The 26,067-nt window shown below is 45.5% G+C and overlaps 1 protein-coding gene across 1 annotated transcript in view; it reads left to right on the forward strand.

Annotated features, from left to right (window-relative positions):
• LOC147117204 (zona pellucida-binding protein 2-like) overlaps positions 1-26,067 on the forward strand; it is a 147,068-nt gene that overhangs the window by 84,073 nt on the left and 36,928 nt on the right. The window contains exons 7-8 of the mRNA XM_085987991.1: positions 17,052-17,214; positions 19,721-19,882. Coding sequence (XP_085844117.1) covers positions 17,052-17,214; positions 19,721-19,882 — 325 coding nt within the window. The remainder of the gene's footprint in view (positions 1-17,051; positions 17,215-19,720; positions 19,883-26,067) is intronic.

Consider the following 26,067-nt stretch of genomic DNA (forward strand, 5'->3'; position numbering starts at 1 on the left):
CACAGCAGCCAATGGTGTGAATGGTGTCCAAACAGGTCAGTCAGGGGAACATTACATCAAAGAACAATGAGGTGGGGTCACAAGGGGTCAAATATTGCAGATGCTGGGGTCTGTATGAAAAACAAAAAAACAGACAAAGAACATTTTTTTTGGCTGGAAATCACAGCAGGTCCAGCCGCATCTGTGTAGAGAGAACAAGCCAATGTCGACTCGAGTCTGGATGACCCTGCATCAGGTGGGGTTACATGTAGCGTGACATGAACCCAAGATCTCGGTTGAGGCCGTCCTCATGGGTGCGGAACTTGGCTATCAGTTTCTGCTCGACGATTTTGCGTTGTCGTGTGTCTCGAAGGCCACCTTGGAGAATGCTTACCCGAAGATCGGAGGCTGAATGTCCTTGACTGCTGAAGTGTTCCCCGACTGGAAGGGAACACTCCTGCCTGGTGATTGTTGCGCGGTGTCCGTTCATCCGTCGTCGCAGTGTCTGCATGGTCTCGCCGATGTACCATGCTCCGGGGCATCCTTTCCTGCAACGTATGAGGTAGACAACGTTGGCCGAGTCACATGAGTATGTACCATGTACCTGGTGGGTGGTGTCCTCACGTGTGATGATGGTATCTGTGTTGATGATCTGGCATGTCTTGCAGAGGTTGCTGTGGCAGGGTTGTGTGGTGTCGTGGTCGCTGTTCTCCTGAAAGCTGGGTAATTTGCTGCGAACGATGGTCTGTTTGAGGTTAGGCGGCTGTTTGAAAGCGAGTAGTGGAGGTGTGGGGATGGCCTTAGCGAGGTGTTCGTCGTCATCGATGACATGTTGAAGGCTGCGAAGAACATGGCGTAGTTTCTCGGCTCCGGGGAAGTACTGGACGACGAAGGGTACTCTATTGGTTGTGTCCCGTGTTTGTCTTCTGAGGAGGTCTATGCGATTTTTCGCTGTGGCCCGTCGGAACTGTCGATCGACGAGTCGAGCGTCATATCCCGTTCTTACAAGGGCGTCTTTCAGTGTCTGTAGGTGTCCATCGTGTTCCTCCTCGTCTGAGCAGATCCTGTGTATTCGCAGGGCTTGTCCATAGGGGATGGCTTCTTTAACGTGTTTAGGGTGGAAGCTGGAGAAGTGAAGCATCATGAGGTTGTCCGTGGGCTTGCGGTAGAGTGAAGTGCTGAGGTGTCCGTCTTTGATGGAGATTCGTGTGTCCAGGAATGAGACTGATTCTGAGGAGTAGTCCATGGTGAGTTTGATGGTGGGATGGAACTTGTTGATGTTATCGTGTAGTCTTTTCAGTGATTCTTCGCCATGGGTCCATAGGAAGAAAATGTCGTCGATGTATCTGGTGTATAGCGTTGGTTGGAGATCCTGTGCAGCGAAGAAGTCTTGCTCGAACTTGTGCGTGAAGATGTTTGCGTATTGGGGTGCGAATTTGGTCCCCATGGCTGTTCCGTGTGTTTGGGTAAAGAACTGGTTGTCGAAGGTGAAGACATTGTGGTCAAGGATGAAGCGGATGAGTTGTAGGATGGCGTCTGGAGATTGGCTGTTGTTGGTGTTGAGTACTGAGGCTGTCGCAGCGATGCCGTCATCGTGGGAGATACTGGTGTAGAGTGCCGAGACGTCCATCGTGGTGAGGAGTGTTCCTGGTTCAACTGGTCCGTGGGTGCTGAGCTCTTACAGAAGCTCAGCACCCACGGACCAGTTGAACCAGGAACACTCCTCAACACGATGGACGTCTCGGCACTCTACACCAGTATCCCCCATGATGACGGCATCGCTGCGACAGCCTCAGTACTCAACACCAACAACAGCCAATCTCCAGACGCCATCCTACAACTCATCCGCTTCATCCTTGACCACAATGTCTTCACCTTCGACAACCAGTTCTTTACCCAAACACACGGAACAGCCATGGGGACCAAATTCGCACCCCAATACGCAAACATCTTCACGCACAAGTTCGAGCAAGACTTCTTCGCTGCACAGGATCTCCAACCAACGCTATACACCAGATACATCGACGACATTTTCTTCCTATGGACCCATGGCGAAGAATCACTGAAAAGACTACACGATAACATCAACAAGTTCCATCCCACCATCAAACTCACCATGGACTACTCCTCAGAATCAGTCTCATTCCTGGACACACGAATCTCCATCAAAGACGGACACCTCAGCACTTCACTCTACCGCAAGCCCACGAACAACCTCACGATGCTTCACTTCTCCAGCTTCCACCCTAAACACGTTAAAGAAGCCATCCCCTATGGACAAGCCCTGCGAATACACAGGATCTGCTCAGACGAGGAGGAACGCGATGGACACCTACAGACACTGAAAGACGCCCTTGTAAGAACGGGATATGACGCTTGACTCGTCGATCGACAGTTCCGACGGGCCACAGCGAAAAATCGCATAGACCTCCTCAGAAGACAAACACGGGACACAACCAATAGAGTACCCTTCGTCGTCCAGTACTTCCCCGGAGCCGAGAAACTACGCCATGTTCTTCGCAGCCTTCAACATGTCATCGATGACGACGAACACCTCGCGAAGGCCATCCCCACGCCTCCACTACTCGCTTTCAAACAGCCGCCTAACCTCAAACAGACCATCGTTCGCAGCAAATTACCCAGCTTTCAGGAGAACAGCGACCACGACACCACACAACCCTGCCACAGCAACCTCTGCAAGACATGCCAGATCATCAACACAGATACCATCATCACACGTGAGGACACCACCCACCAGGTACATGGTACATACTCATGTGACTCGGCCAACGTTGTCTACCTCATACGTTGCAGGAAAGGATGCCCCGGAGCATGGTACATCGGCGAGACCATGCAGACACTGTGACAACGGATGAACGGACACCGCGCAACAATCACCAGGCAGAAGTGTTCCCTCCCAGTCGGGGAACACTTCAGCAGTCAGGGACATTCAGCCTCCGATCTTCGGGTAAGCATTCTCCAAGGTGGCCTTCGAGACACACGACAACGCAAAATCGTCGAGCAGAAACTGATAGCCAAGTTCCGCACCCATGAGGACGGCCTCAACCGAGATCTTGAGTTCATGTCACGCTACATGTAACCCCACCTGATGCAGGGTCATCCAGACTCGAGTCGACATTGGCTTGTTCTCTCTACACAGATGCGGCCGGACCTGCTGTGATTTCCAGCCAAAAAAAATGTTTTTTGTCTGTTTTTTTGTTTTTCATACAGACCCCAGCATCTGCAATATTTGACCCCTTGTGACCCCACCTCATTGTTCTTTGATGTAATGTTCCCCTGACTGACCTGTTTGGACACCATTCACACCATTGACTGCTGTGATTATCTCTCTGCCGAGGTGTGATAAATGGCAGTTGGAAAGGTTACCTGTAAACATTTGACATGATTCTCTGACTATATAAGCTGTGTCTTTATGCATTTCTCCACTTCACCTGAAGAAGGAGCAGCGCTCCGAAAGCTTGTGATTTCAAATAAAGCTGTTGGACTATAACCTGGTGTTGTGTGACTTCCTACTTTAGTCTGTGTAACTCTGGTTTTGTGTTTGACACTTCTGCCATTCAAAGGAGACTGGATATGTTGGAAATGCCTAAGTAAAGTTGAGTGCAGAATTTACTGCAATAAAGGGTGGGATGCAGGGAGAACACAAATTCCTGGTCACCGTTGAAGGCTGTATTCCATAGGTTAGATTTAAATCAAATAACTGACAGACTATAAAGGAGACATATCAAAAATACTAACACAGGAATATGTAAAAATCACTTCATTCAATTATATTCCATGTATCATTTGTAAGGTATGAAGTGCAAAAACAAGGAAAATCAGAGGTCTCTTAAAGAAATGTTAGGCTGGAATCGTGTGAGCTTTCCTTACTTTGCGTAGAAGACTGCAGCTTACTGCATTATTTTCTCCTGTTATCAACATCAGTTGTATTCAGCAGGAGGGAAGGTACCATTACAAATATACTGTGCAGTGCTGTAAAAGCGTATAAGGAGATTTGAAACATTTTCTTTGTAATTTTATGATATTACCACATTTGAAACCCTCATGAGATGCTGAAATTCTTTCCCTATGTTTTAGACTGTTGACTCATATTTGCCTAGGTTTTTCATACTGAACAAAGGAAAAGACTGGAGAGACTCATAAATTTTACTAACCTTAAAATGGCATGCACTTCCTTTGGAAATGAGGGAAAAATGACGAAAATACAAAAATCATAGTTAACTTGCATACCATAGTATGAAAATATTCTAGCCTTTCTTCAGGATGGCTTGGTGCCAATCCTGCAAGGGTTCCTTCCCAACAACGTCCTTTACCAAAAAGTGTCTGCAGCCATTAATCATCAGGGATCTATGAGCCCATCCTGGATAATACCAATTGTGTCTGGGTAAATATCTAATGGGTTTGCAATTTTTTTCTTCGGATGTGCATGTCCATGCTGGAGAATGGAATGCTTTTCCAATTTTGACACTGGTATCAGCATGAAGCACCTGCAAGTCAAGTATAGTTCGGCCAGCAGAGTAAATTTGCCATAAATTCAACCCTGTACTGGTGTGATATTTCTATCCCCCACACCAGGCATTCTTATGACTTCTGAGTAAGATTGCTAAATTCTCTGCACAAGGCAAAGCAAAATCATAAACCTGATTGTAATGATTAGATTTATGATTCTTCTACGCCTACTGCATAAAGATCTTCTTCACTCGTGATTAGTTTTGTTCTGGTAACTTAGAGCCCAAGCACTCTAGAAACTGGACTGAGATTGACCACGTTACACTTTACAGGATGATTGCAGCTGTTGGAAGAGGACACTTCATACCATTCATCTAGATTGAATTCAGACATAGGTCTCAGACGTGAAAGTAAACTATACCACTTGATCCCATTGCATTTGCATTCCTAACAAAAATTATAATAGTGACTATCATTAATTATAATTCCTTTCCTTTAATTGATCCTAAAGAGGATTTAGAAAGAGGAGAAAGAACAAGACAGCAGAAAGGATGCCACCTCCCTGTAAAACCCCAATAAAACATATTTGACCAGATTAATCCTAAAACTCCCTTGAGGAAAAAGGTAATTACATGGTCATCTAACAACATAGCCCACAATAGCTTGCTGTGCTTGAAATCCCACCACCCATTTGGAAAATAGCCAAATGAGCAACTTACATCCAGCAACTATAGAATTTCTAATGAGTTTTGTCAGCTGTCTCATGCTAAGGCTTAGGTTATAGTGCCCAGGACAAAAAGACACATAAACCTGCCACTGTGAGAAATAAATTGTCTCTTCAGACTGAGGAACAATGCTATCTAACCACATAAGTGATAAACATTATTTACCAGTAAGCAGAAAAAGTTTAATAGTTCAATACTAGAACTTTAGCCAAAAAAGTGGCTGCCACACCACTTATTGTGTGGAGATGCCGGTGTTGGACTGGGGTGGATAAATGTAAGAAGCCACACAACACCAGGTTATAGTCCAACAGTTTTATTTGAAATCACAAACTGTTGGACTATAACCTGGTGTTGTGTGACTTCTTACATTACACCACTTATTGACAGCCTACAGAGACAACTCCGGCTCCAAATCACCTGTGGTGCCTATGACATGAGGATCCTAAACTTCTTGTCCTACTTCAACACTTCTGGCTACAAACCTTGAGAACACCATCTTTGTGATGCAAAGTACCTTTAAGAGAGGCAAAACCAGCAAGCAATGAAAACAACCTGTTTCATTCCTCCCCGTTATATTCTAGCCCTCTAGATGTAAAGGCGAACATTTCATTAGCCTTCTTGATTATTTTTTTGTACCTGACCACTCCATTTTAGTGATCTGTGTACATGGACCTGTAAATCTCTTTGGACCTCCACTGTTCCTAGCTTTTCACCATTCTTCTATGAATTCAATTTAGGTTTCCTATACAATATTTCCTATTCTGTGGGGTTTCAGTGATACATTTCCCTCAGATGAAAAGGTATTATTTAAAATTCTATGTAAATGCAACTTAACTATGCTTCCCATGCTCATACGGTCACCTTAGGAATGTCAAAAGTTCTATCTTTTCTCCCTCCTTTTTCTTGTCTGCATGCTGCACCTTGGTGATATCATCTGTAGCGTCAGTTTCCACATGTACGCTGACGACATCCAGCTCTACCTCACTACCTCTTCTCTCGACCCCCTCCGCGGTGTCTAAATTATCACACTGCTTGTCCGACATACAGTTCTGGATGAGCAAAAATGTTCTCCAATTAAATATTGGGACGACCAAAGCCATTGTTTTCGGTCCCCGCCACAAACTCCGTTCCCTAGCCACTGACTCCATCCCTCTCCCTAACATCTGTCCAAGGCTGAACCACACTGTTCGCAACCTTGATGTCATATTTGACCCTGAAATGAGCTTCCGACCACATATCCGTAGCATAACAAAGAACGCGTATTTCCACCTCCGTAACATCGTCTGTCTCCGCCCTTGCCTCAGCTCATCCGCTGCTGAAACCCTCATCCATGCCTTTGTTACTTCTAGACTTGACTATTCCAATGCACTCCTGGCTGGCCTCCCACATTCTACCCTACGTAAACTTGAGGTCATCCAAAACTCAGCTGCCCGTATCCTAACTCGCACCAAGTCCCGTTCACCCATCACCCCTGTGCTCACTGACCTACGTTGGCACCCAGTTAAGCAGCGCCTCGATTTCAAAATTCTCATCCTTGTTTTCAAATTTCTCCATGGCCTCGCCCCTCCCTATCTCTGCAATCTCCTTCAGCCCCACAACCCCCCAAGATATCTGCGCGCCTCTAATTCTGCTCTCTTGAGCATCCCTGATTATAATCGCTCAACCTTTGGTGGCCGTGCCTTCTGTTGCCTAGGCCCTAAGCTCTGGAATTCCCACCCTAAACCTCTCTACCTCTATTTCCTCCTTTAAGACGCTCCTTAAAACCTACCTCTTTGACTAAGCTTTTGGTCACCTGCCCTAATTTATCCTTATGTGGATTGGTGTCAAATTTGTTGTCTTAAAATACTCCTGTGCAGTGCCTTGGGACGTTTTACTACGTTAAAGGTGCTATATAAATACAAGTTGTTGTTGTTGTTGTAGGCATGGGGTCAGCTTTCATATTTATGTTGACGACACCCAGCTCTCCATTACCATCACTGCTGTCCAACATTAGGAAAGTACTTTCTCCAATTTAACATTGACAAGAGTGAAGGCAGCCTGTTTGACTGCACATTAGGGTTACATCCTTTCCTCAGCTGTTTGCTCAGGCTGAATACAGTGGTGTACAATATTGGTGTCCTGCTTGATCTCGAGCTGAGCTTTAAACCCTATATCTTATCCATTCCATTCCACATCTGCAACATTATCTGTCTCTGCAGCTGCATCATTCCCACTATTACCAAAACCCTTATCATGCAGTAGTCCCCACTAGCTTCCACTTCTCTAGCACTCTGCTCTCTGGCCTTCCAAGTATCATCCTACATAAACTGTGAGTCAACCAAAACTACACCACACACATTTTATCCTACATTGAGTCCCACTCTCCATCACTCCTGCCCTCATCAACCTTAATTGGTTCCTGTCTCCAACACACTGAATTTAAATTAATTCTTTCTGATTGTAATCCATCCACTGCATCCATCCAAGGCCACACTCCTCCTAATGTCTGTAACTTCCTTGAGCCCTATGTGCCAACGGGTGTCATAGAAACATAGAAGATAGGAGCAGGAGTAGGCCATTCGGCCCCTCGAGCCTGCTCCGCCATTCAATATGATCATGGCTGATCATCCAATTTCAGTACCTGGTCCCTGCTTTCTCCCCATATCCCTTGATCCCTTTAGCCTTAAGAAATATATCCAACTCCTTCTTGAATATATTTAATGAATTGGCCTCTACTGCCTTCTGTGGTAGAGAATTCCACAGGTTCACCACTCTCTGGGTGAAGAAATTCCTCCACATTTCTGTCCTAAATGGCCTACCCCTTATCCTTAGACTGTGACCCCTGGTTCTGGACTCCCCGACCATCGGGAACATCCTTCCTGCATCTAGTCTGTCCAGTCCTGTCAGAATTTTATAAGTTTCAATAAGATCCCCTCTCATTCTTCTAAACTCCAGTGAGTACAAGCCCAATTGTCCCAATCTCTCCTCATACGTCATTCCTGCCATCCCAGGTATCAGCCTGGTGAATCTTCGCTGAACTCCTTCCATGGCAAGAACATCCTTCCTCAGATAAGGCAACCAAAACTGCACACAATACTCAAGATGTGGTCTCACCAAGGCCCTGTACAACTGCAGCAAGTCATCCTTGTTCCTGTACTCGAACCCTCTCACTACGAAGGCCAACATACCATTTGCCTTCTTAACCGCCTGCTGTCATCTATTCTTCTATCTCTGGCCTCCTTTGTAATACCCTCTTCCTCCATCCCATCTTCGCTCTCAGAACCTTGAGCTGTCTTGACCTGATCCTCTAGAACTCTAAACCCCTTCACCTTGCTATCTCTCTCTCTCCACCCCAGCAAAAGCCTCTTTAAAACCTACTTCTTTGAACTTGCCTTTGGTCACTTCCTCTAACTCCTCTTCTACCACTACTCCAGTTCTGCCTTGATGAAGTCCTGGGATATATCACTACATTAACGGGCTATACAAAAGCAAGTTATTATTATTGCCTGACATGTTTAGCTTTGCAGTTGTTTTTATCAATAACTTATAGCCCTTTTTTGAAGGTTTTATGACTTGTGTTTACTGTTTCATTCACAGTGAACAAAAGTGTTATATATTTAAATTATCTATTATGATCTGTGTTGAAGATTTATTACAGACAAGGGTTTCTAAGGGAACATGTCTATGGATCTTTTCACAGAATCTTATGTTAGATGCCTACCCTAGTCAACAGGAAAGGAAGAAACCGCAGCAGCGAGGGAATGTCTTTATAGATGCAGTAAGGAAAGATCACATGTTTTGGCTTCTGGCCCGGAGTCTCAAAGGGACAAGCCTCCCTCTGATTTTCCTGGTTGTATATCTGACCTCAACCCCATGATCTGTAGACTCTAATCTTAAATTTGAAGAATGATGACTACTATATCTAAAGGTGGGTAAGCCATCCTTTTCACTTGTGTTATTAAATAATAAAATAGTTGTACATTAAGCTCTTTTTGAAATACTAATGAATCTCCTGTGATGTTATTTGTAAACAAATGATACAGAAAGATTGTATAGGAGAAGCCTGGGCCCGAGTGCAAGCAGGGGATATGTACTTTATTGCCTTTTTGCAGCATGTGCATTCTTGTGTATAATACATAGACATTTATTTTTACATATAATTACATAGAATATACAGCACAGAAACAGGCCAGTCGGCCCGACCAGTCCATACCGGTGTTTATGTCCATCCTTCCTCATCTAGCACTATCAGCATAACCCTCCATTCCTTTCTCCCTCATATGCTTATCTCGCTTCCCCTTAAATGCATCTATTTTGTTAGTAAGGCTGCAGTGGTAGTCCAGGGAACAGAGCAGGTCCAGGTACAGGGAGTGGAGAACAAGCATAGAGTCTGGGAGAGTGTGGAGGCCTTAACCTCAAGCCGCCACATGGCTGTTAGATGAGAGTGACATGATGAGTGGGAAGCAGGATCTAATGTCAGAATGGAAGTGGGTGCAAATATTGTTGTTTTCTTTGTTGCAGTTCTTCCATCTGGGAATGTTATTTATCATGCAGTTAATATGAACCAAATCAGCTCTCTCAAAAGTACTACATTTTTTTAATAATATAGAGTTGCTGTTGTTAACATGGTATTCTTCAATAGGGCTCACATTTCATATTTTACATTTTTATAGTGCAGTGGTGGAGCACTTGACTTTCAGACGTTTTTATTCATTCATTTTTAAACAAATGGTCTGCAACTGGGAGTGGACTGTGGTAAAATAATTCAGAACTGTTTCTACACATTTGCTAGTACTTGGCCATTTTAGAGTTGGTTGCCTACCTGCTCTCAGTATAAAAAGATAAGTGGCCTGTAAAAAAAGGTAGGAAAATATAAAACAACTCACATTATAAAGCTATATCTTCTAACGTAGAACTTGAACTCTATTTTTAGGTTCTATAAAATGTAATAGATATGATCGATTCAGTAATCTAAGCAGGAATAAAGCCAGGGTCGCTGTACAAGACCTGCATTCCAGAGGTGAGAGTACTTCCCTTGAAATCAAAGCAGCATTCGACCAAGTGTGGCATCAAGGAGCCCTAGTAAAACTGAAGTCAGTGGGGATCAAGGGATAAACTCTCCAGTGGTTGGTCATATATGGCACAAAGGAAGGTGATTGTGGTTGTTGGAGGCTAATAACTTCAGCCATAGGAGATTGCTGTAGTTCTTCAAGGCAGTGTTCTAGGAGCATCCTAGGCCTAACGATCCAGCTGCTTCATCAATGACATTCCCTCCATCATGTCAGAAGTGGGATTGTTCGATGATGATTGCACAGTGTTCAGCTCCATTCAGAATTCCTCAGATAATGAAGGAGTCCATGCCCACATGCAGCAAGACCATGACAGGCTTGGTCTGGTAAGTAACATTCGTGCCAGGCAATGACCATCTCCAATTGGCGATAGTCTAAACACCTCCCCTTGACATCCAATTGCATTACCATTGCCGAATCGCCCACCGTCAACATCCAGGGGGTCACCATTAACCAGAAACTTAACTGTTTAAATGATTGCTGTGGCTATCAAAGCGGGTCAGTCGCTGGGTATTCTGCAATGAGTGGCTCACCTGCTGACTCCCAAAAGCCTTTCCACCATCTACAAGTCAGAAGTGTGATGGGATACTCTCTACTTGCCTGGATGGGTGTAGCTGTAACACCACTTAAGAAGATCGACACCATCCACTAGCCTAAGCATCCAACTGCTCCACCACTGGCGTGCCATGGCTGCAGTGTGTACAATTTACAGGATGCACTGCAGCAAGTCACCAAGACTTCTTCAGCAGCATCTCCTAAACCCACGAGCTCCACCACCTAGAAAGACAAGGACAATAGGTGCATGGGAACACCATCACCTCCAATTATCCCTCCAAGTCGCACACCATGCAGACTTTGACATAGGTTGTTTATCATCACTGGGTGAAAATCCTGGAGCTTCCTTCCTAACAGCGTAATGGGAGCACTTTCATCACATGGACTGCAGGGGTACATGAAGAAAACGCACCAAGACCAAGGGGAACTAAGCATGGGCAATAAATGCCAGCCTTGCCAACAATGCCCACATCCCGAGAAGGAATTAATAAAAAAAAGTGACAAGATTGATTGAAATTCTCAAGCCTGAGGAAGAGTGCCAAGGTAAGGCCACTGTTTGATAGCTCAAGTTAAGTCTATGCCCGTACTATGCATGCAAAAAGCACTGTGTCCTGAATTTGGTGCAGCATCAGAATGGAGCATGAGAAACACTGGCACAACATTTCACATCTGCTATTGTCAGCCTTGGTTCAGTGGTAGCACTCTTGCCTCTGGGTCAGAAGGTTGTGGGTTCCAGCCCTACTCCAGGGACTTGAGTACATAATTTTGGCTGACACTCCAGTGCATTACTGAGAGAGTGCTGCACTGTCAGAGGTGTCATCTTTCAGATGAGATGTTAAACCGAGGTCCTGTCTGTCCTCTTAGGTGGATGTAAAAGATTCCATAGCACTATTCGAAGAAGAGCAGGGCAATTCCTCTGGTGTCCTGGCCAACATTTCTCCCTCAACTAACATCACTGGAGCAGTTTAATTGGCCATTTATCTCATTGCTGTTTGTGGGACCTTGCTGTGTGCAAATTGGTTACCACATTTCCCTACATTACAGCAGTGACTACACTTTAAAAGTACTTAATTGGTTGTGAAATGCTTTGGGATGTTCTGAGGTCATGAAAGATGCTATATAAATGCAAGTTCTTTCCTTCTTTGCATTTCTATGTCTATAATGCCACACATAACCATTGCATGATGTGCTAACTGGTCAAAATGCTATCTGAAACTACTTGTGTAGTAGTTAGTGATCCATTCATATAGAGTGGGATGTAGGTTGGGTTTGAGAAAGACAGACTTGATTGGTTGCATGTCTGCCAATTTCCGAATTCTGAATTGACATGAGGAGGTACCTCTTAAAATTGTAGGTGTCAAGGAAATAGTTGATGTGGGCCAAGGTGAACTTGAAAGCTTGCTGGCAGACCAACAAGGCATGTGTCCTCTTTAATTTCTTCTTGCTCTGCCATCAAACGCACTTTAACATACAAGCACATGTACTCTGCAGCAGCATTATTTTCAATGTATTGGCCTTGGGACTGAGTGCTAAACCATTTCAATGAAAGCACCATGGTAAAACCAGTTTCTTTTCATGTAGTGGTCTCCAAAGATGGTGTCCCTGGTACCAGACCTGAGCAAAAAGCTGGGCCACCTTATAAGCATGTGCCGTACACTGCTGAGCATGCAAGCACCATCTGAGATACATCTACCTCAGGGGAATCAATAAGAGAGGGTCAAGAAGGAACCCTGTGTAAAGCATACGGCTCAAGTGAGGAGGAGCAAGTGGAAGTGATAACACAGGAGCAGGAACAGCCTGAATGGAGAGCTGCTGCAGGGCCCAGTGATTCTTACCTTGCAGGGGGGCTGGCTGTGGAGAGGAGCTCCTTAATGAGACTGCAGAGTTGCTACTCCAACAGCTGTGCAATTGCAAGAAGGATTGGGAAACCACAGGCCACAACAGAGCCACTGGCATCGCCACAGGGATCTGCAGGGGAGCTCCTGAGGGCCAAAGTCTAAAGCATAAGTGCATTTTCCCTCACAAATACTGTGATTGTGGCAACTAAAACCTGGGGCTGGAATTTACAGGAGGCACTCACTTCTGGCTTGGAGAGGCTAGGGGATCAACTTGAAAGAACCTCGATGGCAGGCCTCACACTCCTAAGTGGTGGATAAGGGACACTCAGCAGCATGGCATTGCAGGAAGAGAAACAGGTGAAGCACCTACCTCTCAGTATGATACCAGATACATCCACCCAGCTGGCTCTCTCAGAAGATTGAAGAAATAGTTGGTGGCAGATAGAAATAGCCAACAAGTTGTTTTTTGTTCCTGGGATGTGGGCGTCGCTGGTAAGGCCAGCATTTATTACCAATCCCTAATTGCCCCTGAGAAGTTGGGGATGAGCCGCCTTCTTGAACTACTGCAGTCCATGTGGTGAAGATGCTCCCATAGTGCTGTTAGGAAGTGAGTTCCAGAATTTTAACCCAGCGATGATGAAGGAACCGTGATATATTTCCAAGTCAGGATGGTGTGTAACTTGGGCGGGAGCTTGCAGATGATGGTAGTCGCATGCGCCTGCTGCCCTTGTCCTTCTAGGTGGTAGAGGTCGCAGGTGTGCAAGGTGCAGTCAAAGAAGCCTTGGCGAGTTGCTGCAGTGCATCTTGTGGATGGTAGATGACTCCAGCCAGTGGAGAGTTTTCCCCCTGATTCCCATTGACTTCAATTTTACTAGGACTCCTTGATGCCACACTCGGCCAAATGCTGCCTCTCTCACCTCACCTCTGGAATTCAGCGCTTTTGTCCATGTTTGGACCAAGGCTGTAATGAGGTCTGGAGCTGAATGGTCCTGGCAGAACCCAAACTGAGCATCGGTGAGCAGGTTATTGGTGAGTAAGTGCCTCTTGATAGCACTGTCGACGACACCTTCCATTACTTTGCTGATGATTGAGAGTAGACTGATGGGGTGGTAATTGGCTGGATTGGATTTGTGGACAGGACATACCTGGGCAGTTTTCCACATTGTCGGGTAGTTGCCAGTGCTGTAGCTGTACTGGAACAGCTTGGCTAGAGACACAGCTAGTTCTGAAGCACAAGTCTTCAGCACGACAGCCAGGATGTTGTCGGGACCCATAGCCTTTGCTGTATCCAGTGCGCTTAGCTGTTTTTTGATATCACGTGGAGTGAATTGAATTGGCTGAAGATTCTTCTGTGATGGCGGGGACCACAGGAGGAGGCCGATATGGATCATACACTCGGCACTTCTGGCTGAAAATGGTTGCAAACGCTTCAGCCTTGTCTTTTGCACTCGTGTGCTGGGCTACACCATCATTGGGGATGGAGATATTAATTGAGCTTCCTCCTCCAGTTAGTTGTTTAATTGTCCACCACCATTCAGGACTGATGTGGCAGGACTGCAGAGCTTTGATCTGATCCGTTAATTGTGGGATCGCTTAGCTCCATCAATAACATGCTGCTGCCGCTGTTTAGCATGCATGTAGTCCTGTGTTGCAGCTTCCCCAGGTTGGCACCTCATTTTTAGGTTCACCTGGTGCTGCTCCTGGCATGCTCTTATGCACTCCTCATTGAACCAGGTTTGGTCCCCTGGCTTGATGGTAATGGTAGAGTATGGAATATGCCAGGCCATGAGGTTACAGATTATGGTAGAATACAATTCTGCTGCTGCTGATGGCCCACAGCACCTCATGGATGCCCAATTGAGCTGCTAGATCTGTTCTGAATCTATTTAGCACGGTGGTAGCGCCACACAACATGATGGATGGTGTCCTCAATGTAAAGACGGGACTTCGTCTCCACAAGGACTGTGCAGTGGTCACTGCTGCCAATGCTGTCCTGAACAGATGCATCTGCGACAGGTAGATTAGTGAGGACGAGGTCAAGTAGGTTTTTCCCTCGTGTTGGTTCTCTCACCACCTGCTGCAGGCCCAGTCTGGCAGTTATGTTCTTCAGGACTCAGCCAGCTCGGTCAGTAGTGGTGCTACCGAGCCACTTTTGGTGATGGACATTGAAGTACTGCACCCAGAGTACATTTTGTGTCCTTGCTAACCTCAGTACTTTTTCCAAGTGGTGTTCAACATGGAGGAGTACTGATTCATCAGCTGAGGGAGGGCGGTAAGTGATAATCAGCAGGAGGTTTCCTTGCCCATGCTTGACCTGAAGCCATGAGACTTCATGGGGTCTGGAGTCAATGTTGAGGACTCCCAGGGCCACTCCCTCCTGACTGTATACCACTGTGCCGCCACCTCTGGTGGGTCTGTCCTGCCGGTGGGACAGGACATACCCAGGGATGGTGGTAGAGAAGTCTGGGACATTGGTTGAAAGTGTGAGGGTTAAAGAGCTCGCAGTAGTTATAGTGCCATCTCATGACCCAGGAGAAAAAGGTATTGTGACACAGCCATGTAAAGAGGTCCTCACTGAGGAGGAGCAGGGCTGTCACTACACTTATTCCTCCTTAAAAATGCTTAAAATTAAGTTGAAGACGCCACACACCATACACTATTACCAAGGGAAAGCACCAGGGAAGTAAACAGTAAGAGAACTGACACAAACCAGTAGTAGGGAAATAAACTGACCACAGAATGTAATGTGGACATTTATTTTCATAAGGGACATAATTGATGGGTATGCATGGTAATAGAGGTATAATTAGGGACAAATGTTTTAAGCAGGTGAAGACCATTGGTCCATCTAGACTACTTTTCCATACTTCCTATCAAGTTACTTACTTAGATTCGAGAACTAATAGCCCTGAATCTTACTGACACAAATTTGTCATGGTTTTCTGTTCAACTACCCCCGCTGGTAATTTGTCGTACATTTCTCATGGGAAAAAATGTTGCGTAAATTACTTATTTTCCTTCAACGCCCTTGTGCCCTGTCCTCAAATTGTGTGACCAACAAAAGAACTTTGCATGCATATGAATATTTTAAAGGCCACTATTAAGTCCCACCATATTCTACACCCCCACCCCCCAATCTTCAACTTTTATGAAAGTGAATTCCAAGGATATACAATTTTTCCTCATAATTACCCTCTTAAGTTCAGGAATTATCTTTGCAGCCCTCCTCTGGACACCCTCCTCTAATAACTAGGAACATAGGAAAGTAAAAACCAAAAAAATTCTGTCTATCTGGCCAGTCTCAAAAACTAATGCCTTTCAGTCACATACTCCATCAAATATCTATCCAACTGTCCCTTAAACTTTTCCGTACTATCTGCCTCCACTGCCACCCAATGCAGTCCATTCCACACACTCACCATCTTCATTCTAAAGCATATAGAAAATATGCAGTAGGGGATGCTTTTCTGAAGTTATTTTGAGCAGAGAAGAGGTTTACTCTGCAATCATGTTATATTTGAACTTGGAGTGCTTGATGTGTCCAAAGTAGGAGTTTCCAGCAATCTTAATTGGGGAAAAAATGAATAAAAGGAAAATGGAACTGAATTTCCTTTGCTGTGTGCCCCAAGTGCACCTGCTTTTGGGGAATGCAGCAGAGGAAAAATGGGTACGGACAGACCCATTACATTGAGCCCCTGCCTCCTTTTTGCATTGCCCCAGGACTTGCGAGGCTTCCAAGATGGTGGAGGGCAGGCATGTACCTCAGGCAGCCATAGAAATAATATAGGAGTGGCCTAATGATGTCTCCTGCCCCATTTTTCTTCAGCTACACTGGACAGGAGGCATGCCCAAAGAAGTTGGATCTGAAAGGGGCAGGCAACAAAGCCAGGGAGGCCTCAAAAGGTGTCAAATCTTCTTTTCCCCCACAGATTCCCAAGGATCCTCAGGTCTGGAGGCCTTTTGGCTGCTATTTTTGCACAACTGGCAGAAGGTCCTGCAGCCGACTGCTGTAAGACTGCAGAACCAGCTAGATTTCCAGCCCTGATTCTGGGCATAGTCCACTGCATAGTCTACACTGGGGATACATCGGGCCTATAAAAATTAGCTGAATCCGAAAATCCAGGCACGTTAAGGTCATATCAAGCCTGCCTCAGGTTGGGAGAGGAGGGAGATTGGGGCCACTTTGTGATGCCTATTGTATCTGGCAGGTTCCTAATGTGTTGATTTACATTGCGCGTATGGATAAAAATTGTGTTAAATGCTGCGTTTGTTTAAATTAAAACAAATCTTGAACAAAAAATGAGATTTTTCTAAGCAATGTCTTTGACATCACAGAGGATGCCATCACTAGAAAATCTTATCTTGTGGGGTATCATATAAATTGGATATATAGTGAACATTATAAATATTATAGACTTATCATTGTTCTTCAACAGGCATATACACGAATCAGATCTTTCATTGAGGACTATCCCTTTAAAGGAAAATTCCAAAATATTGAATACATTACTAACTCTTTAAATGGTGTGAAAGTGGATCACTGCAAACCAGGATTTGGCAAAAACATCATAACAAGTGTTCAGTGTGTAGGATGTTGTGGTAAGTATCAATTCATCAAATACTTGCCATGTATTATATTCTAATAAATTATGTCTTTCTTATTCAATTTGGGGTTGAAAATCCTCAGGGCCGATATTCCAGCATCAGGGCCAGAATGCATCCACTGCTGCTGATCCCGCTGAAGTTTGTGGTGTCAGTAAAAAGTCACTTAATTTGCATGGGACCAGTGGGGCAGCTTCAGTTGGGAGAAGCTCTGAACTAGTGTTGCAACTCTGCATGTGGCATTATGGCCTTTATATTCCTCTGGCAGGTACATGTGTGGGTAAGTGTGATGCAGCACACAGATCCTAAAAGCAACTATGTGCGCTCACATTTGGTGTGCTGGCTAATTTGAATAGGGTGGGTGTGAAATCAATGTGAGCTGCACACCTATTTCAAGACAGGAAAACGCCTGCATGCAGGATTTAAAAGCTGTGGCATATTAAAGTAGTTCTAGTTTAGTAGCTTTCAAGAGTAGTAGCAGGGGGCTGTGTTTGTGCTGCTGAGCGGAAAGAGACAAGGCAAAAAATATTTCGGCAGCACCTCCCAAACCCACGACCTCCACCACCTAAAAGGACAAGGGCAGCAGGTGCATGGGAACACCATCACCTCTAAGTGCCCCTCCAAGTCTCACACCATACCGAATTGGACATATATCCCCATTCTCTGATTGTCGCTGGGTAACATTCCTGGAACTCTACCTAAATGCATTGTGGCAGTACCTTCACCACGAGGACTGCAGCGGTTCAAAAAGAAGGCTCACCGCCACCTTCTCAAGGGCAACTAGGGACGGGCAATAAATGCTGGCCTTGCCAGCGATGCCCATATTCCGAGAATGAATAAAAAATACTTTTTGATTTCGCCTTTCACCTGCTTTGTTCACTGTGACACAGGAAGTCTTTTAATTTGAACCATGAATTGACACATGAAGGACAATAGTGGCAGATCTAGGGCACTATGTTTTGATGACAATGCCATTAAAATATCCATCATTGTGCACAGCAGTCACATCAGCACTGCAACGGGACCAAATAATCAGTCCCAACATTCATGTGAAACATTAGCTCGAGCTCAGTGTGGCAGTCTGTGTTTCAAATAGCTAACTTTGCCTCACAGCGCCAGGGACCCGGGTTCGAATCTGGCCTCGGGTGACTGTGTGGAGTTTGCACATTCTCCCCGTGTTTGCGTGGGTTTTCTCCGGGTGCTCCGGTTTCCTCCCACAGTCCAAAGATGTGCAGGTTAGGTTGATTGGCTATGATAAATTGACCCTTAGTGTTAGGGGGATTAAATACGTGGGGTTACGGGGATAGGGTGGGATATGTGTTGGTGCAGGGGTTACGGGGATCGGGTGGGATATGTGTCGGTGCAGGCTCGATGGGCCGAAATGGCCTCTATCTGCACTGTGGGGTTTCTGTGATTCTGTGATTCTGTGAACTGTAGTAACTGAAAAGACTAAAGCAGTCGGACTGGCATTTACTCCTGTCACTTTGGTTAAATGGTAACTTCATTTGATTTTCTACACTCACTCGATTATACTTATTTAAACTTGCGCAGGTGAGCACCTGGCCCATATTAGGCTGTTTTTGGTCAATCTGATAGCAGATTTGGTTCCCTTCTTCTATCCCCCATTCTCCTGTAAGTAGTTTTCTTGTAGCTGATAAAATACTTCTTTTTAGTTTAATTTGCCTTTGGACATCACCATTAACTATTTTCATTTAATTTTACCATGCATCCTCCTTTTCATCCGAGGGGCATACATGAATTCTTTGTCCAATAGTATGGCTTTGGAATCCTTCCATTTTTCATCGGTACTGCAGACATCCCTACATAGTATTCCAGCCCTACCTGTTGTTCCCCTATAAGCAATGGGCACCCAACCCGAGTATGCCAATGAGTCAGTCCGCAGGATTTGGGGCGGAGACACCAGCAAGGCACACCAAAGGACGGAAGTACCACCTCACTGCAGTTCCGCCCCATTAAAGAAGTCTGTGGAATTTCCTGCCTGAGAGTTCATATTTTGAAATTTCAAAAATAATTTGGAATTTTAGATTGTGAGATTGCTACTAAATTCCCGTCTGTCAGCTCAGCAGCGACGATGGGGCCGAACTACTACAAATGGCACCGCAAAAAAAAGCTTTGGCCTGAATCTTAACAGTCAGCAGGTTTCCGGTGGTAAAACACACTGGTGAGTTAATCGCCCGCCCGCAGCAGAATGAGACCTGGTCGATTTTAACAGCTGGGTCTCATTTAAATCTTGCAGACCAACAGAATAGATAAACCCTCAGCCTGCTTATTCTCAATGCTCAAACGCTACTGGTACTTAATTAGTGTTGTTTATTTTATTTTAAGTGGCCTATTTGGAAGGACAGTAAGGTAGATGGTACTTCAAATGTGACGTTCAACATGTGTCTGTGCAACTGTTGATCATTTCATGTGTCTATTAATATAGGTTTTTAGGCTGTGATTTTGTTACTTTTATGCTGCAGTATCAATTTTTTTTCCACAGTGGCATGTCCACCTGGACACTTCAGTGCAAGACAAGACACAATCTGCACTCCATGTGCCTCTGGTTCATTTAATAAGCATTATGGAAAGACTGAATGCACAAACTGCCCACGTGATGAAGCTACTAACAGAAGCGGGGCAACTTCTCAACAGGAATGTCACTGTAAGTTTGTTTTATTGGTTTAAAAAAAATGTATGTTCTTTCTTCCTTCTACCTTTTTAAAAAAAAAACTGTGTTGCCCCATAATCACTTGCCTCTACACATCTGCCATTTGTCAGACTCATCAGTTGCCATAATGTTCAGTTCAGTAATTGCTTCTTTGGGCTCAGTTAATAAACGTAGTCACTTTCAGGATAAGTAGTTAAGGAGCCAATTTTTGCCAGTGAGGCATTCTTGGTACTTATGGCAAAGTGCTGCCTTTGGGCCACGGAAATGATAACGTACACATTAAACATGCTGCTGTGTCAAAAAATATTTAGCTTTTACTGTTACGTCCGTGTATAATCAGACACAGACTGCGGAGAACGGTACAAACGGTGTTTACTCAACGTGGCTCAGACTGCAACTGATCTGTACAGATTACTACTCAACGTTATGTAACCCCTTCACGGTTCTCTAGATATATGTGAGATGTGGTCTCTGTTGTAGACAGTATTCTATAGTCCAGTAAGGAGATCACTACTACAATGGCTTAATTCTAATTATCTTACTTTATAGTTTTAACGTCAGACAGTATAAGAAGATTACGGGTCAACGACCTAAATTAGACATTTGCATACATTGGAATGAATCTAGACATAATAAACATACATTCTCCATTTATATGGATTCAAAGGAGGATCTGCCCCTGTGTCCAAATTCGAGTGCACTCTTTCGTTGGCGCGCTTAAGTTGGAGCGTATGTATAATGTCTGCAAGACTTACGACTCCGAACCCCTTCGTTGAATTCTCTTCACGATCACTGAATCCCACTTTGAGTTCTGGATGCAGAGCTACTAATACGAAGGGCGGCGGCCGAGTTTGGAAGCCCGGGACGGGATGCGGCAGCTGTAGTGTATGTAACTGTTCTACCTTTAAGAGAACTATTGTATGTAACCGTCCACCTTTAAGAGAACTATTTTAGGTGTGGCACTACTTTATCCTGGCTGCTGTATACTGTAATACCGACGGTGACCACACCGGTATATAAGTGCTGTGGCAGAATTTATTGGGCAGATTCGCCCTGACCTTCGAATAGTAAAGTCCTGTTTAAGTTACTCTTGTAGTCTGTGTATTACTTCGCTATACAACCCACAGACTTTACAGTGGCGACGAGTTCGATCTTACCCTGCGGCAACAATACTTCTGAAGAAGTAAACGAGCGTTGAAAAGAGGCACCCGCCCTCGTCGTTTTGCTGAGAGAAAACTCGAGTCTGCAGACCAAGAAAGGAGGAAGATTTCAAACACGAAGTCTTCCATCAGCAACAGGCACGGATTGTCCCTTCTGCCACGGTGGTGAGTGAGCCGATCAACACGAGAAGCAAGTCGGCCACGGTGACTGTGAGTAAAGGGAAAATAGAAACAAATAAACGGAGGATAAGGGCGGTGCACTCGACCACGGTCGAGGGGGAAAGGAGCCGGACAGAAGTCGGGCCCAGAAGCGCTGAGACTGGGGCAGCGTGGAGCAGAAGCCGCGGTACAAGCGGGCTGGGGAGCGTCGTGAGACGGCTAGACCGCGACGGCGAAAAAGGCCGGACAACTACCGCGACCACGAGGCGCTGCGACCGGGATCGTAAGGCGCGGGAAGATATAAAAATAAATAAGCCACGGAGAACTCAGCCGCAGCCGGGGAGGAAAGCACCGGACTGCGAGAAGCTGGGAGGCGCGATTGGGGTGAAAAAGGCCAGACAGTGATTGAGGCCACGAAGCGCTGCGACCGGATCGTAAGGCGCGGGACGATATAAAATAAATAAACCGCGGAGAACGTAGCCGCAGCCGGGGAGGGAAGCACCGGACTGCGAGAGGGCTGGAGGCGCGATTGGGAGCCCGAGCGAGCGGGAGAGACAGAGCCCGAGCGAGGAAGGCTGAGCGAGATCCAGCCCAGCGGCTGAAACTGTTCGCCGCCAACGGGTTGTACCCAGCACCGGCTGCCCTGCCGAGAGAAGGGAACGCGCTGAAGCCGACGCGCAGGCTGCAAACCCGAAAGCCAGCGGCCGTCGTCCGAGGGAAGCTTACCCCTCCTGCCAGGGGAAGAAACGCGGGAAGCCGCCAGTAGGCGGGGAAGAAGACAGAAGCGGGAACCGCCATTTTTAAAGTGGGCGGGGAAAGAAGATAAGCGCGGGAAACCGCCATCTGGAAAAAAAAGTTAAAGAATATTGTTGTTGTTTCTCAGGAAGAGTGTGAAGATGCCTAAGCATAGTAACAGCAACGGTTTCAATGCCGAGGTGGAAGACTGGCCCACGTACGTAGAACGCATCGAGATATATTGTACGGCTAATAAGATAGCAAATTATGATAAAGCTATAACCTTGCTAAACTCGATGGGGGCGAAGACATACGGGCTATTGAAGCATCTTCTAGCACCAGTTAAACCGGCGGATCAAACCTTCGATAATATTGTTGCTGTTCTGAAGGATCACTTGAACCCCACACCGCTGATGTTGGCGGAACGATTCAAATTTTATGCGAGAACGCAACGGAAAGAGGAAAGCAACGCGGAATACTTGGTCGAACTGCGTAGGCTAGCGAAATACTGCCAGTTTGGAGGAAATCTGACAGAGGCATTGCGAGACAAGTTCGTGTGCGGGTTGTCGAAGGAAGGAACGCAAAAGCGACTGCTCGAAGAGAACGACCTTACACTGGATAGGGCTGTCCTTATTGCAGCATCACACGAAGCCGCAGCGAAAGGAACTGCGGAAATGCAGCTGAAGGCAGCGGTCCTCAGTGTGGATCAAATTACTTCGGGTGCAACGAAATGTTATCGTTGTGGGAAGACAACACACGACCAGAACAAATGCTGGTTTAAAAACCAGGACTGTAGGAAATGTGGCAAACTGGGTCACATAGCCAAAGTATGCCGGTCAGGGAAGAAGACCAACAACCAAAAAAAAAAGCCATCACAGGAAAAGTACAACAAAGTACACAAGGTGGTTGAGAAGAGTTCAGATGAACAGAATTCGGATTCAGACCCAAGCGGCCAGGAACTGGGTAGTCTGAGAATTCATAATGTGAGTAAGGAAGCTGACCTACAAACTATCTGGGTCATGCTAAAAATAGCCGGAGTCCAAGTGAGAATGGAATTGGACACTGGATCAGCCCTATCAGTCATAAATCGAAGGGATTACAACTGGCTATTCTCACATATACCCTTGAGAGATACCAAGTTCGTATTGCAGACATACACTGGGCATAAAGTATACCCCATGGGAAAGATAAGAGTCAAGGTGAGAGACAGGGGCAAAGAACACCCCGGAATGGACTTATACGTACTACCTGAGGGAGGACCACCACTTCTAGGACGGGAGTGGATCAAGAAAATAGACATGGAATGGCACTACCTCAAAGCAATAACGAGTGAGGACTCGGGGCAGACAATCAGCTCAGACTCTGAAACAGATGACGATAAGACCAGCCCAAGCATGAAAGACAAGTCTAAAATGAACTTGCTGACTAAGGTTGGTAGAACGAATGTGGGCATAAAGGCTTATGCTCCAGAGGAGAACAAAGCTTCAGAACAGAATTCCTCTGAACAACAACAACATAGCTTGACAGAGAATTCTGAGTCTGTTCAAGTTACAGACATATATATTACTGAGGAACATCGAGCTCGAACGCAAACTTATTTCAGATTACGACAGCAATTAGAACAATTGAATTGCCGTCTCGAGCAAGAGATGAAAGCAATGAAAAAGTTCTATGATACCGAATGGGAGAATCTGGAAAGACAACAGAAGCAGCTGGGGAAGAAAAGGGAGCAGGAGCACACAAACTGTCTGCACAAGGAGGCCAAACGAATCAAAGCTGATTCGGCTTCTGAAGGGGCATGCTCCAATCCGGTGGAACAAGATGTGCCGCAACTGAAGGCGCTGGTTAGCAGGTTGCAGGCAGAAAAAGCTGAGTTGGTCGACATGACTTCCGAGCTCCTACTGAAGTTGGGTGCAGCATCACTGGACGATTCATTTGTGGAAATTCGAATGATGGGGCCTGCGGATGATGGCGAAGTAGAAGCAGCAAAGGAGCCCCAGGACAAGGTTCTAAACAGCCCTGCAGCTAATGGAAAAGGGATGAGGACAGAAGAGTTAACAGTCAGCCAACTCCTCCAGGGCAAGGTTATAAACAGCCCTGTAGTTAATGGAAAAGGGATGATGGCAGAAGAGTTAACAGTCAGCCAACTCATTCATATGCTGAGGGATAAAACTCTAAAATGGGAAAAACTTAAATACGAGCCTCAATCTTCAAAGGGAAGGGAGCTCTCAAAAGTCATTGGAAGAGCTGAGGTGGCAACCCAGACTGAGAAGTCTGCAGCAGAACAGCCCTTGGATGCCAAAAGTACGCTGACGCACGGCAATGTAGAACAACAGAATACTGAAACAGATACTTCAGTAGAGGGATTGAATAGTCCGATCAATCAATCTCCGAATGAAGTTGAAGTATTGAAATCACAAATGAGGTCATTAGTAAAAGACTTGCAGGAAGCCCAGAAAAAGCAGGATGAATCTGAACGCATGATGAAGTCTCTTCAGGACAGATGTCGGAATTTGGAACAAAAGTCGGCTAACGTCCAGCTGGGTAAGGAGGAAATAGAAGACCCTCTCGCTGGCCTAGCTCAGGACGACACCGAATATTACCATGATCTGTTGAGTGACACTGAATATTACGAGGACCTGGTCTGCCCAGCTTGTGCCGAGAACTCCCAAAGTGCCGAAATCAGGATGAATCACTTAAAGTCTAAGGAACATAGGGAGATGGTGGCGTTACAGCTGGCAGCTGACAATGGAGCCCCGAGAGTCTCCAAGAAGCAAAAAAGGAAAAGGCGAAGCAGAAGATGATAACCATCTGAACCATTATTACCTCTACCCGATCACACACGTGGTCCCCCGAACGGAGCCAAATCAGTTGGAAAGTAGGAAAATTTCCCAAGGCAATCCAACTGTTTTTTGTTTGTTTTAAAAAAGTCAGCAATGCTGGTTCAGAAGTGATGGAAGTAAAGCTGTTAAGTCTAGGGAAGGACTATGGGATGAGTCCCTCTAGCAAGGTGACCCGACTACGCCACGGAGGCGTGGTCCGGACCGAGTCAAGAAGATCAGAGACTGAATCTGTGAACTGTTTCCCGCAGAGACTGAATCTGTGAACTGTTTCCGCAGAGACTACCTCTGTGAACTGTTGTAACATGAAGTTGGATATGTTATGTTATGTTAATGGGGAATAAGTATGTTGTAAGCTAAAAAGGGAGGATTGTAGTGTATGTAACTGTTCTACCTTTAAGAGAACTATTGTATGTAACCGTCCACCTTTAAGAGAACTATTTTAGGTGTGGCACTACTTTATCCTGGCTGCTGTATATTGTAATACCGACGGTGACCACACCAGTATATAAGTGCTGTGGCAGAATTTATTGGGCAGATTCGCCCTGACGTTCGAATAGTAAAGTCCTGTTTAAGTTACTCTTGTAGTCTGTGTATTACTTCGCTATACAACCCACAGACTTTACAGCAGCCATTTGCCTCCTGAGCCCTCTTTTCAGAGCTCCTGCCCTCTTTTCTTCCAGTCGCTCCCGTTTCCCGCTCGAAAAACCCGACTCCACCCCTTCCTCCTGGGGTTTCTGCCTGGAGACTGCGCAGCCTCACTGTCTGCAACAGTTGATACTGGTGCAGAATTATGGAAAGTCTGCTCTTAGCCACATTGTGTCCTTAAAAGTTCTTGCTGTACCTTCACATGGGCAACTTTAACCCAGGGATTTATAACAATGATAATACAGTGTCTAAGTTAAAGATTGATAACCATACTTAGCGTACATAACATTTCCAGTGGGTATTACACTCCCCCCCCACCAAATATAGGCATGTCCCCATGACTAATGAACTTTACACATTAGTGGTTGCATGCTTCCCAACCATGTATAAAGTGAGGTAACATATCGAACCGTAGGGGCTATCATTACACTTGGCACTCCTAGTGTACTGTATGTCAATCTTTCAGGAACCTTCTTAACTCGCTGTGAGCTCCTTATTTCGGATACCCGGTCTTCAGTTCCTTCAACTACGTTGGAGGCGTTGGTTCCTTTGTTATCATGCCTTTTAGTCTCTTTTATCTCCTTCTCGGAAGCATCTGGTTCTTCCCAGACCATGTCCAAGTCTGAGCTAAATGGTT

Source organism: Somniosus microcephalus, chromosome 5 (assembly GCF_052327205.1).
Source record: "Somniosus microcephalus isolate GS21.2 chromosome 5, FLI_Smic_1.0, whole genome shotgun sequence".
NCBI lineage: Eukaryota > Metazoa > Chordata > Chondrichthyes > Squaliformes > Somniosidae > Somniosus > Somniosus microcephalus.